General features: G+C 37.1%; 1 protein-coding gene across 1 annotated transcript in view; it reads right to left on the bottom strand.

The window, feature by feature from the left end:
* The window catches only part of LRP1B (LDL receptor related protein 1B), a 1,171,881-nt gene that overhangs the window by 198,558 nt on the left and 958,397 nt on the right, over nt 1–14,926 (bottom strand). Inside the window, 2 exon segments of the mRNA XM_067549510.1 lie at nt 2,465–2,664; nt 8,960–9,141. Coding sequence (XP_067405611.1) covers nt 2,465–2,664; nt 8,960–9,141 — 382 coding nt within the window.

The following is a 14,926-nucleotide window of genomic DNA, read 5'->3' as shown; positions in this document are numbered from 1 at the left end:
TGGAGATGTGAGGTGGTCAGAAAGAGTGTGTTCTTTATGAAGGTCTGCCAGAAGTAGCACAGGAGCATAATAGCAGGGACTGAATAGGAATTAGATCAGGGGGCATTCCCCTCCTCAACTAAAGTAATTAAACAATTTTGTATTCTCTCCTACTCTTCTTTCTCAAGACAGACTCTCACAAAAATCTTAGAAGATTTTTTTGTTCACTAGTGAACATCTCTTTTTAAATGTTTCCTAATTCACAAATGTCAAATATGACATATTTGACCTGAATTTTAGTAGAAACATTCTAATTTTCCACTGGCAAGTACTCCATGTGATTTATTTACACTTTGAGGCCTACAGAGCTACAGACTCCATTTCGTTACAGACTTATGCATTTTTTTAAATGAAAACAAAGGTCTCCAGCAATCAGCTGGATCCTCATTTTAAATCTATAAGAGATGATGTGCTAACTTAACAATTTTATTTAAATTGTTAATAAAACTTTTAAAGTAAGAGTTTAATGAACTAAACTTTGATCCTCTGTGTTTGATCTCATTTCCTAAGCTTTATCTCTCTCCTTATTTTTTTCATTGTGAAGTGACAAAAAAAGAGATTAGTGAATTATGACAACCTAAATACAGCTGTGCTCATTGGAGTGCAAAAATCTTCTATTTTATTTAATTCTACTCTGTGTTACTTGATCCTACCACCAACTCTCATCTCTTCCTTGGTCCTGCTGGCATCTTTCTGGGTCTTTGCCTGCCACAGCTTTTGTAACATATGTTATGGAGCACAGGCCCCTTTTGCCCTGGCTTTATTAACCAAAATAAAATGGGGGATTAGGTTCCAAAACCTCTTTTGCCTCCTGTGCTTTTTCAAGAATAGAAGGTGCCTTTTCTCCTTGGGGTGAACTTTCCCCACACATAACCACAGATTTAGAAACAGAGAGAGAATATGGATGAAAAAAGAAAAGGTTTGCTTAATATACCTAGATTTACACTTTACATAAACTAAACTAGACAAGGCAATCTCAGGTTAAGTTACAGAAAAGAAAGAAATGCTTGCATGTTCCAAAAAAAAGTGATCTTATGTTCTGACCTTAGTGTCAGAGTTCTAACCCCCACACTGTCCCAAGCGGGAGAGCGAGAGCCCTCCCTTTACAATCTACTAAGTTTTCCCTCCCCTCTATTTTGTTTGGCTATGGCCTTTCTGAGCACTTCTCCCATCGTCTAGGGTAGCCATTCCCAGGAGCCATCTCCCATCATCTAGGTTTCCCCAGTTACTTATACATAAAATGGAGTTTTACACTTACTGCTTTCTCTAAGGCTTTGTCCAGGCAAGGCCTGACACGTGGCCAATAGAGGATACAACCATCTTTGATAGCTGCTTCTCAAAAGCTTAACAACCTATCCAAAGGAATGTTTTTCAGCGACGCTCAGTTCTGCTCAGCAAGTAGAGTCGTTTCCAATGGGCCATATCCATTACTCATTGAGGAAAGTAGTCTTACCTGGTTGGGTGGAGTTTTGCTAAAGCTCATTTTCACCCCCTCAACTTGCTTGGTTATTAAATATTACTTTATTAATACACATATTCAATCTGTCACACTGAGCTCTAGAGCTAACCTATCACCTTTTGAGGCCAGTATTTATTTTTTGAAGATTTTAGAGTGAGGATTGGGCAGAATCATGCTTTATTATAGAAACTAAATGTTATCCTTAACAATTGAAAACAATACTTTCTCTCCTTAATCATCTTCTTCCTAGAGACTATGTAATCATGTATAATAGAAGGCAAAAAATATTTGTGACAATAGCAGCTTTAAGGGTATCATTTCTGTGCTAATAAATAAAAAATATTAAAATACTGCTTAGTTCAACCAAGAAAAAAAAATCTTACTATTGAATAATGTATTTGGACTATTCAGAAAATTCAGTCTCTTATTGGAATTTTTTCTTTCTTTTAATAAAAGACATTTTTGCAGATATGAATTGCTGCACATTTGCATGTATTAAAAGAATGCCAAAGATGCTTTTATGAGCCGCAAAAGGAATAGAGAAGATTGGCAGGAGTAGGTATTTTGCCATGCAGGATTCATGTTGGTAGCCAACATCTACAACAAATTCAGTGTTCATTAGGAGTAATTTAACAGAAAATATGTGCTGTCATAAACAGAGGAAATAATCAAGAAATACAGAAATAGAAATTTACCTCTTTGATCTTGACTAAAGTTGGTTAAAATAAGGGGGGAAAGAATACTGTTTTCTTTCCAGGAAGTAACCTTTAGTATTTTGCTTAATAATGCAAACAAATTCTCATTCTGATTTTAATTTTTTTTTTACGAAAAAGCAAACAATATATATGCACAAATGCACCATATTCTTCATATTTAGAATACAAAAGTTTCTTCCTAATTAATATAAAACATTTAATTAAAAATAAAAAATGTCAAAAATTGAATGTTTGCAGCTGTTTGACCAACCTTTATGTCTATGAAATCCATCCATGTCAGCAAACTCAATATGATTTTCATCAGCCCAGTAGAGTCTATTGTTGACATAATCTATTGTAAGAGCCATAGGTCTAGAGATCTGTGTTTCTATGACAACCATTTGATTGGTGCCATCCATACCAACACGGCCAATGTGAGGATACTCACAGCAATCAATCCAGTACAAATATCTAGGAAAACAAAATCAATAACTATTTTATTTACAGGTGCAAAGGCACTAATATATAGCAACTAATGTTTTAATAATTTATTTGGTTGGTTTTAAATACTATCCAGGAATGATTTCATAGTGTTTCCATGATTCAGTAAGCTCTTTTGAGGGGGTTTTCCTCAAATAAAATTTTACTTAATAGCTTGGAGTATAGTATTTAGGTGTATGAGTTGCTGTGTTAGAGATATTGCTACAGTTTTACATCTGTTCTTAAACCATGAAAGGAAATGCTCATAATGGGCTATGAAAAAGTATGTCTAGATTGATTTAGAATTGCCACCCTTAAATTCTGAAGCATCATCATGATTTTAACTAAGCTAGTTTCAGTTCCTGCAATAATAATATTATCAAAATAATTTCAGGTAGGTAAAATATCATCATACTGTATTACAGTGCCATTTTTTTATATTTTATACAACCTAATTTCACTGATCACAACACTATGATGAAAATGACATCCTTTCATAATGGACAAACTCCAAAACATAGCAAGGATGGCACACTAGCCAATATTAAAAGTGGAGAAAGTATTGACAGAGAAATGTATATGTTTTTAAATTAGCTGAAAAGGAGGAAACTTCACATTGGGTGGGGATTATGTTTTTTCTTTAGTTTTCCTGTTTGTGAATACTCAGCCATACTGCATGGCATGTGTTACATTTAAAAATATTTTTAAGGGGATGTTTTGTTAGTGTTCTAATATTTTCTCTTCCATTAGCTATTGATCCACATAGAGAATGAAAAAAAAATGTAGTTATAGGATTGTGGACCTTAAAAGGGAGACTTGAGTTCAGCGATCTATTGTATTGCTTACTAATTTCAATCTCAAGCTGTCACTTCTTTTCTGAAGGCAATAAATGCCTGATCTTTACATGTGGATTATCAGATGGGTCATTATCTAATAATGATTTTAGGGGAAAGAAGGAAAGGTTGATTACTTTAGTTTATCTGGCTCATCTTTAGTATCAATATACCCGTATTAACCTGGTGTGGGTGGGCTCTTCCATAAGTGACTGAAATGGTCCAGGTATCATGTCCCCAAGGCTTTTGGGAAGTAATCATGTTGTGAGTAGTGACACACATGGTCACAAGAGAAACCGATGGGAACATTCCCTGATAGGACATCAGAGGAGCACATTAGCATTAAATAGAGGAGAAAATGAGTTATAAGCATAGCTAAGCTTTTTAGGGTGGATGAAAAAAAGCTATCCTTGCTCTTTAATTGGCACGTGAAAGAAAGACAGGGAAGGAAGATGATGATTCTCTAGTCGGAAGTTTGACAAGCTGTGATGTAATACTGAATTCTTCTTCCTCCTCCTCTTCTCTGTCTTTCACAAACAAACAAAAATATCCTCACTATACAAGTATAAGTTTTCTCATCCATTCCCACAAGATGAATTATGTTTATAGTTCTTTTTCTATTACCTCATCTCAGTATAAAGAGATCACAGAGCACGAAAACTTCCTCCTCTTACACTGATCTCTCTTTTGCACACAATCAGAGTGTTACTTTCTATATATTAATTTTTATTTTTGTCTTCCATGTGTTTAAACAGTTTGGTTTTACAGCACAACTTTCATAAAACATCACAAGAAATCAATGCTGAAAACCCAACACCAAACAAACAGAAATGTAAATGTATGGTTCAGCTTTAAAGAGTGACTGTAAAAACAGATGTGGGATTGCATATTTACTGGTCTTCAGTGATTTTAAGGGTAAATTTACTAAATTTATCATTTTTTTTCATATTATTCGACTTCTGCACTCAGATGCCTATGTCCTTTAGTGAATCTAGATTTAACTGCCCCATAGGTGTCTAAATCCCAGAATCAGGCCCCACTGGGATTCAGAAAACTGTTGCTCAACTGTACCCAAGTCCCATTGGCACCTAAACTCTCTCAGTGCCTAATTCTTTGCAGTAAAATATCCCTAAGCAACTATAATTCTGCCTCAACACATGTGCATTGTAGCCTCACACAAAGCATCTGGATGGCTAAGCTCCAGAGCTATGCATGAACTAGGAGAAGATAAGTGTTCCTCTGCTGTCTTCACCAACGGGGCCTGATGTGGTAATGTACTCAGACCCCACTTACTGGACTGGACCCTTATAAGAGAAGCTTACCCCAAACACCAATGGTGGGGGGAAGGAGAAGAATGACCTCTCTCATAACTTTTACCACAGTGGTAAGGGTACTCACCTGAGATGTGGGAAGCCCCCTGCTTCAATTCCCAACTCTACCTGAGAGGGTGAAGGGATTTGAACTGGGCTCTACCACCTCTCAGATGAGAGCCCTACCCCCTGGTCTATGGGATATTCTGATGTGGGATTTCCAAAGTGTCTCCTGTTGAAACTGTTCCACTGTGGATAAATAATTTTAAAAAAATCATTGGCGCAGGGAAAGTGGGTCTTCTATGTCCCCGGTGTGTTCTGTAACCAACAGGCTACAAATTCTTTCTCCTGTTTGCTGTCTTTCTCGGGCTCCATAATGAACTTGTTTCACCTTGGATAATGAAAGAATCATTGGGCCAGAGAGAAAGCCTAAGTTTCTTTATGAATCCAGCCCTCAGGAGCACAATAATATGCCTATGCTTCAAGCAGTGGGAGTGGGGAGATGATTCCCAGCTCACGGAGACACACCCACATATGCTCACACTCTAGTGCTCTAAAAATAGAGCATAGCTGTAACAGTGCAAGTGACAGGCGGTGTTCACCGCTTCGAGTACTTACCTATGGTCTTAGATGGACACATACTCTGCCCCACTTAACCTCTGACCAGCTCACGCTGCTGCAGCTACACTTTATCATGATAACTCAGCAAGAGCCAAAGTGAGTTGACAATCATACCTCCCGACTGAAGTGTAGACATACTCAGGGGAAGTCAATGAGACTAAAGGCTCATCTACACAGAGCAGCAATGCACACTATGGGAGGGTAATTTCTAAAGCTCATCCATGCACACTAAAGCTTCCCTAGTGGGCTTTAATGAATGCATGTTAGGGAACCTTTAATGCACACCAGCAGGGTCTACACAGACCATTTAATATGCAACACTTTAGAAATTACACTCTCATAAAATGCATTACCCCACCATGTCAGCAAGCCCTTTGGCTCCTAAATCACTTAGGTTCTTTCAAAAATATTATCAGGATGACTTATTTCCTTCTCATGCATCATCAGCAAGAGTGCACTATGCACCTGTGATCCTCATAGGTGGAATGTCCCCTAGGTGACCTTTACAAGCTAGTGCCTGACAAACCAGATCTCAGATCTCTTTAACTTGTGCTTGAGAGCAGTTTGGCCCCTGGCAATCACAGGACCCAGGAAAGACAATTTTTCTGCACCTAGAGGAAGTATTTTTTGCCTTATTCCCCTCCTCAGTTGTATCTAGGTTTGCTCTGGATAATTGAGGAGAGAGCTCTCTCTGAGTAGAGCTGGGTGACATTTTTCACATTTCAAATTAGGGAAAAATATTAATGAATATTTCATTGCATTTTCACAAAATTTTTTCCTCATTTTTTAAATCAACCAGAAAACTTATTAGAATGTCTCAAATTTTCAGGGGGAAAAACTGGAGAAAATACTTCAACATTGTTGTTTTTGTTGTTTCCGTTTTTTCCCTTCAATCAACTGTGTGTGTTTGGAATTACCTCAATATATTCTCTCAAGGGGGAAAATATATTTTAAATTTACATGTCTGTCCCTGTAAGTGTTAGAAATACAGCAGAAGGTATGTTTGTATGGGGACTTTCAATTAAAAGATTCAGAAGAAAAACCTACATGTACAAAGGTACTGAAATGCAGCTGCAGGTACCTTATGAAAGAAGGGACGGAATGCTGGCACAATGCACACTGCACAAAAGCATGAGGCAGATCGGGAATTTTGGCCACAGACTGAAGTGGAAAACCTTCTCTTAGTATCATTTTTAATATCCCTGCTATATAGATGGACCATGATTTTTAGCATTTCACCTGAAAGGATGAACTGGACTCATCTAATACCCTTTCAATCAGATAACAACAACTCTATGCACTTGAAATTTGAGGTAGGGGAGACACAAAGACCAAAAACCAACCAACCAATCCAACCAACCAACCAAAAAACCCTAATGATTTTGTATATCCAACACCTCAAAAAAGATTTATTATTATGTTATTAATTTCTATTGTGTTTATTTCCCCATCAGAAATTATTGAGCGCAATCACATAAGTGACAAAACGTCTGAGCTGGAGTCAATAACCTAATTTTGAACTTGTTTACTTTTTACAGATTGTTCTAATAGATGGGTGTGGGGCTTCTATCATCAGAGAAAGAGAAGAGGAATTGGCCAAAGATAGACAGGGAAATGCATCTGACGAAGTGGGTTTCTGCCCACAAAAGCTTATGCCCAAATACATTTGTTAGTCTTTAAGGTGTCACAGGACTCTCGTCGTTTTGCTATAATTAATTTGTTTCCACTAAAGCAATATGAGGGCTTTATTTATATTTCTTAAGCAGAAACATCTTAATGCTCCATGATAGAGTGAGCATTACATATTTAATTCACATCTGAAAAGGAAACAAAGCAAGCTCTCTCTATTCTGTGATTTCAGGTGAAGCAATCAATGCTACTTGTAAATTTTATTTATTTGAAGAGGGGTTCAGTTACTTCATACCATTATTTTTTATCAAATAGCCCTAAGTAATATTCCTCTTAATAATGATGTACACTGTAAACATCCATTTTAAGAGCTGAAATTGTATTAAGGAAAGCAATCAAACAGACTTTCTAGGTCTTTTTCAACTAAATTAACACTATGTGTTTGTGGCCACTGTTAATACATATATTTATTGGTGACTTGAGTGTGCTTCCTGTTTATGAGGCAACAACTGCAAACCAAGCTAAATAAACCCAGAAGGTAAATGTTATCAGGTTACAGTTATTACCTCATAAACAGGAAGCACCATCAAGTTGTTTCATAGCAACATCTCACTTAGAATTTAAAAATTTCTGCTGCTATCAACTGGGTAAAGTGAGAAGTTGTTATTATTATTTGGTTATTGCCAGAAATAAATTGGTGCTTTGCAGATAGGTCTGACAATAAAGCATCAGCACTGAAAATCTTACCATCAAATATTTGATGAATTTGTTTTTTGTGTGGGCAAAATTATTTACTTTATTGATTTTTAATTGATAAATTTGCCCCCTACAAATATGTTTGGGTGTATATCAATTCTGAAATGGACAGTAGTCAATCTGAATACAAGGGCTTGCTTAGTAGTACACTTTTAAAAAATAACTTTGTAGTTGTGGATTAGTCAGTACCCATTATCCCTGTGACTCTGGTTCACTCGAGATTTAGGTTGGGAAGTAAATAACAACAGTGATATTCAAACTGCATGTAGAAAACTAACGTAGATGGAGATACACGCAATGAAATATTTAGCAATGTTGACATTCAAACTGTTATCTGTATGGTTCAGGCTAACAATTTATTTAAATGAATGGAGCAGTTCATAATTTTCCAGACTATTGTTTCAACCTGACTCTTCTGTAGGTTCAAGTAAAGTAGCACTGGATCTGTTTACATTTGAAAGACTATCTTTACAACCACAGAGTGAACTTCTTTGTTTGTATGTTTTCCATGAGAGCTGAAATTATAGAGAAACTACTATTGAACCCTGAGAAGTGCCATTTTTGAATGCCATCATATGTTGACTCAGGTCAACTACTAATTTTTGTACAAAAATAATTCACATATTAAGATAATGGCAACATTATTTTAGTCAGGAATATTATTAAACATTTTTAATCTTTGCATTCGTATGCAGAAGATATCTGCAGAGTGATTTTTGAAGACGTGGCATTGCACTGCTCACTATTAATCTGGATAACAGCAAATGTGGAAAAGAATAGCTATCATGTAACTCACTGCAGTCGATACTTTCAATAACAATGTGACAATTCTTAATGTTTCATTTTTAACATGACACAAATACCATATGTGACATGACCTAGGATCAAGATGTATTATAATGCAACAAAAAATATGATTTTTTCCATGATCTGCATTCATCTCTCTCACTATTGCTCTTTTATAACATATGAAGAGACAGTTTGCATATTGTGTGTATTTTACTTTAATGATATAAAATAAACCTACTAAGGAAAAACTAATTAGTGATTGGTTTGCATTGGGGAAAAACATATCTGAGGACTTTAATGATAATTCATTATCTAGTTCAGCTTTTATATTAAATTATTGTTCCATACCCGGCCTGAGGATCTAAAGACAGATCTCTAGGAAACTTCACCCTTTTTTTCACAAGAACTGTGGGGTATAAGCCATTGAGTTTTGACACTTCAATAATCCTCTTTTCTGCGTCAGACCAATAGAGATTCTTTCCAATCCAGTCGACAGCTAGTGCATTGGGAACAGCTGTGTTATGTACTACCTAGAAAAAGTAAAATGCAAAAAGTTAACCACTTAAATACTTAGAATAATGACAAGCAAACTGATTTGTATATGTTTTAGAACATTTAAGAGAGGAATACAGGATCCGCTGTGAATCTCTGGGGGACAAAGTTATAAAGATTAATTTTTAAAGTCTGACATTTCTTAAAAACTAGATTTATTTAACAAAGATGATGGAATGCAACTTTGTTCACTGAGGGAAAAGGCAACTGCAAACTCCAAACAGCAACTGCAGACTGAACCTGGAACTCCTCTAGATTGTGTACTGCCATTTTTATATTTTTATTTAATTTTGGGGGTATTTTTGTTTTGTTCTGTTGTAATCTTCCTCTTAACACACAAAAATACCCTGTTCCTTTTTTAATAAACTTTTTAAAATATTTTTTTCTATCATTGTGGAACTCACAAGAGGCCAGGTTTTTCCATTCTCAGGATGTCTGTTTCTTGTGATGCCTCTTCTTTTTCAGGAGTGAAGTGGCAGATGGTCCCTCTATACTGTGACTGTGGTGACAATACTTCAAGAAGTACTTTTGGCAAAGAGGTGGAGATGCCATAAATGTAAGGGAGGTGCCTCACAATATGAAGCAGTTTGCAAATAATTCAGTTGGCTGAAATTAGTAGATAGAACTAGAAACTTTTTAAACAAGTTAGTTTGCTTATAATCCAACAGTCCTATCAGGAAGGAATTTTGTGGCGATCAGCTAAATCCTGAGCCTGTGGGCCAGACATCCGGAAAGAATTCTCTCTAGTAACTCAGAACCCAACCCATCACAGGCAATTGGACATATTTACCACTAGTTGTCAAAGATCAGTTAATTGTCAAATTACACTGTCCCATCATCCCATTCCTTCCATAAATGTATCAATCTCAATCTTGAAGACAGCCAGGCTTTTTGCCCTCTCTGCTCCCTTTGGAAGGCTATTCCAGAATTTCACTACTCTGATGGTTAGAAGCCTTTGTGTAATTACAAATCTAAACTTCCTGATAGCCAGTTTGTATCCATTTGTTCTTGTGTCCACATTGGTGCTGACCTTAAATAATTCCTCTTGCTCCCTGGTATTTGTCCATCTGGTGTATTTATAGAGAGCAATCATATCTCCCCTCAGCTTTCTTTTGGTTAGGCTAAACAAGCCAAACTCTTTGAGTCTCCTGTCATAAATCAGATTTTCCATTCCTTGGATCATCCTAGTTGCCCTTCTCTGCCTCTGTGGGACTTAACCAAATATATTTGGACTACAAATCTCTTCATCACAGGCTTTTAAAAATATCTTCTTGCACTATTTGCTTTTGATTGGCTGGAAATACTGTGCACCAGGTCCTCACACCCACTGGTGTGATGCCAAAAGGATGATGAAGCCGACAAACTGCCAACTCAGGATTCTCCTGGCAGCGCAGTGCTGGTATTGCTGGCTCTACACTGCCCTTTCACAATTCCTAGAGTTGGGTATGTTAGAACTGTGAAAGGGGAACTGGGCATGGCTAGTGTGCTGCTATACTCTGGCAATACCTGTTTGGGGTAATGGTGCTTTGGTGCCCCTTTCCAGGACAACACAGAGTAGCCAAGTCCTCTATAAATGTGGAACTTGAATGCAACCTACATTCCATGCAAAATAATCTGGACATATTTCAGTGGTGTTTAGTAATGTGCCAGTGGCTAAAATCAGCACCAGCCAGCCCTAGGATTGTAGAGTTGCAAAACAGTTTAGCACCTTTGGCCTTGTCTCCCTAAACCATGTTGAGCAGAGCTCTGTCACATCCTAGAAGAGAGCCCTTGTGGATGAAACTCAGCTCAATTCACGAGGGCCTGCACAACACTATATGTACCACTGAATCTCTTCATGTAGGGCTTAATTTGTGTAGAGAATATGCTGCTATCCTTCTGTGCCCTGAACAGCTTCTTTCTAATATTTAATATTTTCTCTAAGCTTCAAAATTCTACCTGTTTAAGTCTATAAAACTAGAACATAATTGAAACAATGTAATAGAGAACCATTCTATTTCCCCATTCCTGAAAATAGCCAAGCCTTTTTAAACATTGGGAAGCATGATCATTCAAATATTTTAGCTTGTCATCTTCAAGTCTTTGTTCTAGTTATTGACGTAGCACTTGTAAATACTTTTGCACCAGAATCTAAAATCAACATGCAAACCTGAAGTACATAGTTCATGTTACCTTTCTAATTGTATATTACCTTTCTAATGTTACCTTTCTAATTGTATATAACATTTGTGACAATTTTAACTGTGTGTTACCTGTCTAATTGCATATAACATTTGTGACACTTTTAACTGTAGTTATAGGCTGCAAGATATTCTACTTCAACCATTACTACTGGTATATTAAAAAAAATATTAAGAAATAAAGATGTGTGAGGTAATATCTTTTATTAGACCAAATACTATTAGTAAAATAAACAAGACAGAGTTCCACAAAGGGTTTGTCTCTTTCCCCAACTGAAGCTGGTCCAATAAAAGATATTACCTACCTTGTGTTTCTCATATATTGGGCCAAATATGACTTCAGCAATACCGCAAACAAAAAATATTAAGATATTTATTACTTGACAAGATCAGCTTTAAATTGACTTGGTTTGGACACCTAATTTTATTCATATGGACAAAGGAAGAGAACATTTTTATTTCCTAATGCCTGAACATTCCCAGCCTTATAGCTCACAACCTGACAAACCTTTACAGAGGGGCACTCAACAATTATATGAGAACTGGATGGCTCCAGAAACCCTCTTACAAGTTACAGTGATTTAGTAAACCTATCTGAAAGCAGCAACCGAAATATCTAAACTCTTTTTTTTCCAATTGGCCCTTACTCTGGAAAGGCATTGGAATTTCTCCTTCAGAGTTATTCCAGTCAATTCATGGAAATTTATGTGATTTTTTCATACAAATTATAAAATGAAATGTAATTTTTACGTAAGTATCTTTGCGTTTTAGAATATTTTTCACCAGTTCAAGAAAACAGTTTTCACTTGAATCTACATATACACATTTGCCCTGAGTGCCCTTGTGCTCTTCACCAAAGGAATAGAGAACAGAGAGGTTCCTTTTCTTCCACAGAATCCAAATGTCACAGAATCACAGAAGTGTAGGGCTGGAAGGGACCTTGAGAGATCATCTAATCCAACCCTTGGGACTGGACCAAATAAACCTATATGATCCCTGAGAGGTGTTTGTCTCACCTGTTCTTAAAAATCTCCAATGACAGGGATTCCACAACCTCCATTGGAAGCCTATTCCAGTGCTTAAACATCCTTATAATTAATTTTTCGCCCTAATATCTAACTTAAATCTCCCTTACTACAGTTGAAGTTGAAAATTTCTTGTCCTACCTTCAGTGGACAATGGAGAACAATAGACCATCATCCTCTTTATAATAGCCCTTAATGTATTTGAACACTGTCGTCAGGTCCCCCCTCAGTCTTCTTTTTTCAAGAGTATACTTGCAGAGATTTTTTTTTTAACATTTCCTCATAGGTCAGATGTTGTAAACCTTTTATCATTTTTGTGCTCTCCTCTGAACTCTCTCCAATTTGTCCACATCTTTCCTGAACTGTGGCACTCAAAATTGGATATAGTAGTCCAGCTGAAGCCTCCTTAGTGCTGAGTACAGCACAACAATTAATTCCTGTTTTACACAAGACATTCCTGTTCATGCACTCTGGAATATTAGCCTTTTTTGCAACTCCTATTATATTTGTGATTCACTTTAATCCCCAGATCCTTTTCAGCATTACTACCCTTTATAACTGTGCATTTAATTTTTTCTTCCTAAATGTATTACTTTATGCTTTCCTTCATTGAACTTCATCTTGTTGATTTCCGACCAGTTCTCTAATTTGTCAAGGTCATTTTGAATTATAATCCTGTCCTCTAAAGTGCTTGTAACCCCTCCCAGCACCAGGTCACCCGCAAATTTTGTAGGCATACTCTGCAGTCCATTATTCAAGTTGTTAATGAAAATATTGACTAGAACTGGATCGAGGACAAACCCCTTTGGGACTCTACTAGATACTTCCTCCAGCATTGAACCACTGATAACTACTCTTTGAGCATGTTCTTTAAACCAGTTATACACCCATCATATTATAATTTCATCTAGATCAAATTTCCCTAGTTTGCTTGTGAGAATGGAATGTGGGGCTTTGTCAAAAGCCTTACTAAACTCAGGACATATCACATCCACAGTTTCCCCCTATCTACTAGGCCAGTAACCCCATCAAAGGATGTAGGACTCCACAGCAGAGTGGAAGGAGGGCAGGTCATACAGGTCAGTCATTTTTCTTTCTTCTTCCAGTGCTTGTCAATAGACAGACAGACAGACTGATAAATATATTAGCTAGATCTAGATCTATATTCATTCCACTCTTGGTAACTCACAAGCAATGAGCTGATCTAAGGAAGTGGGTGCTAAGAGTCTACCTAAAGAGAGACTGCACACAACTCTGCCAAAAGGAGTATCTAATCTCAATGCTTCTGTGATGGAATAGTGATTCATAAATATATGATCTCAACCCGAAGTGGCCATCTTACAGACGTTTACAATTAAAATATTTCACAGGGATACCACACTGTCTGTCTGAGCCATAGGAGAATGAGCCCTAACCTGAACTGGGAGTTCTAAATGAGCAATATCATAACAGGCCTTCATACAGCCCAAAATATATTTAGATTTTATCTATTTAGATAGATTTAGGGTTGAAACTGGATGACCCATCATTCTCTCAGCAATTGCCATAAACAATCCTGGGGAATATTGTCAGCATAGAAAAGACTCCACTAAAGAAAATGTTTTGAATATTTGTGGAACACAATAGCTCTAGAAACTACATCCATCCATTAGGCAAGTGAGATTGTAGTATTCTGCCTTTGTCTTGTATTAGTAGATAATGCAAGAGGAAGTAATAAGTTCCTTGAGGGGTGAACTGAGAGCAGAATCAATTCCAGGTACAAGAACCGTCTTTGGTGGGCAGGAGCAATTAAGATGATCCAGGCCACATCCCACCTAATCTTTCTTGGCTCTCTGGAGATTAAAGAAATTAGATGGTACGTGTAGAACAGACCTACTGACCAAGAAGTTACAAATGAATCTGAAAGGGATCCTAGGTTCTGTCCTCTCCCCGAGTAGAAGTTCTGACATGCTGATTTTGTCTGTCACAAAGAGGTCTATTGGTGGGTAACCCTATTCCTTAAAGATATTCTGTATGACTGAGTCCTTGACTTCCCATTCACAGTCAGACAAAATAAACTAGCTTATTTTTTCTGCAGGTCTATGTTCTGCAGGCCTATGACGTGAATCACAGTAAGAGACTGCTGATGATGGATACACCAGTTCCATAGTTAGAGTGCCTCCTGACACAACATGAATGATCGTGCCCCTCACTGCCAATTTAAATAGAACATGGAAGTTGTGTTCTCTGTCATGATTTGAATTGATTGACTCAGCATGCATGGAAGGACTGCAACACAGACTCTGTGAACTGTTCCAAGCGCTGTCTATGTGCTATTGAGCTTTATTTGGCATCCAAAAGCCTTATGCCCTAAAATAATCCATGCATGCCACCCAGTCCAGCAGGGATGCTTCTGCCATTGAGGTTGTCAGTGGATGGTGTGGTGCAAAAGGTATGCTCTTGCTCACATGGATGGAATCTTTCTACTGATCTAGGGATGTCAATACATGTTTTGGTACTGAGAGAGGCATCTCTGAGAGAGGCCTGCTCAGAACATAAAGCAATTTTAGCCAGCCCTG

The sequence above is a fragment of the Emydura macquarii genome, unplaced genomic scaffold, assembly GCF_026122565.2.
Source record: "Emydura macquarii macquarii isolate MOO-44397 ecotype Brisbane River unplaced genomic scaffold, CSIRO-AGI_Emac_v2 contig_1253, whole genome shotgun sequence".
In the NCBI taxonomy this organism is placed as follows: Eukaryota; Metazoa; Chordata; order Testudines; family Chelidae; genus Emydura; species Emydura macquarii.
This window is presented reverse-complemented; position numbering and strand designations above follow the sequence as displayed.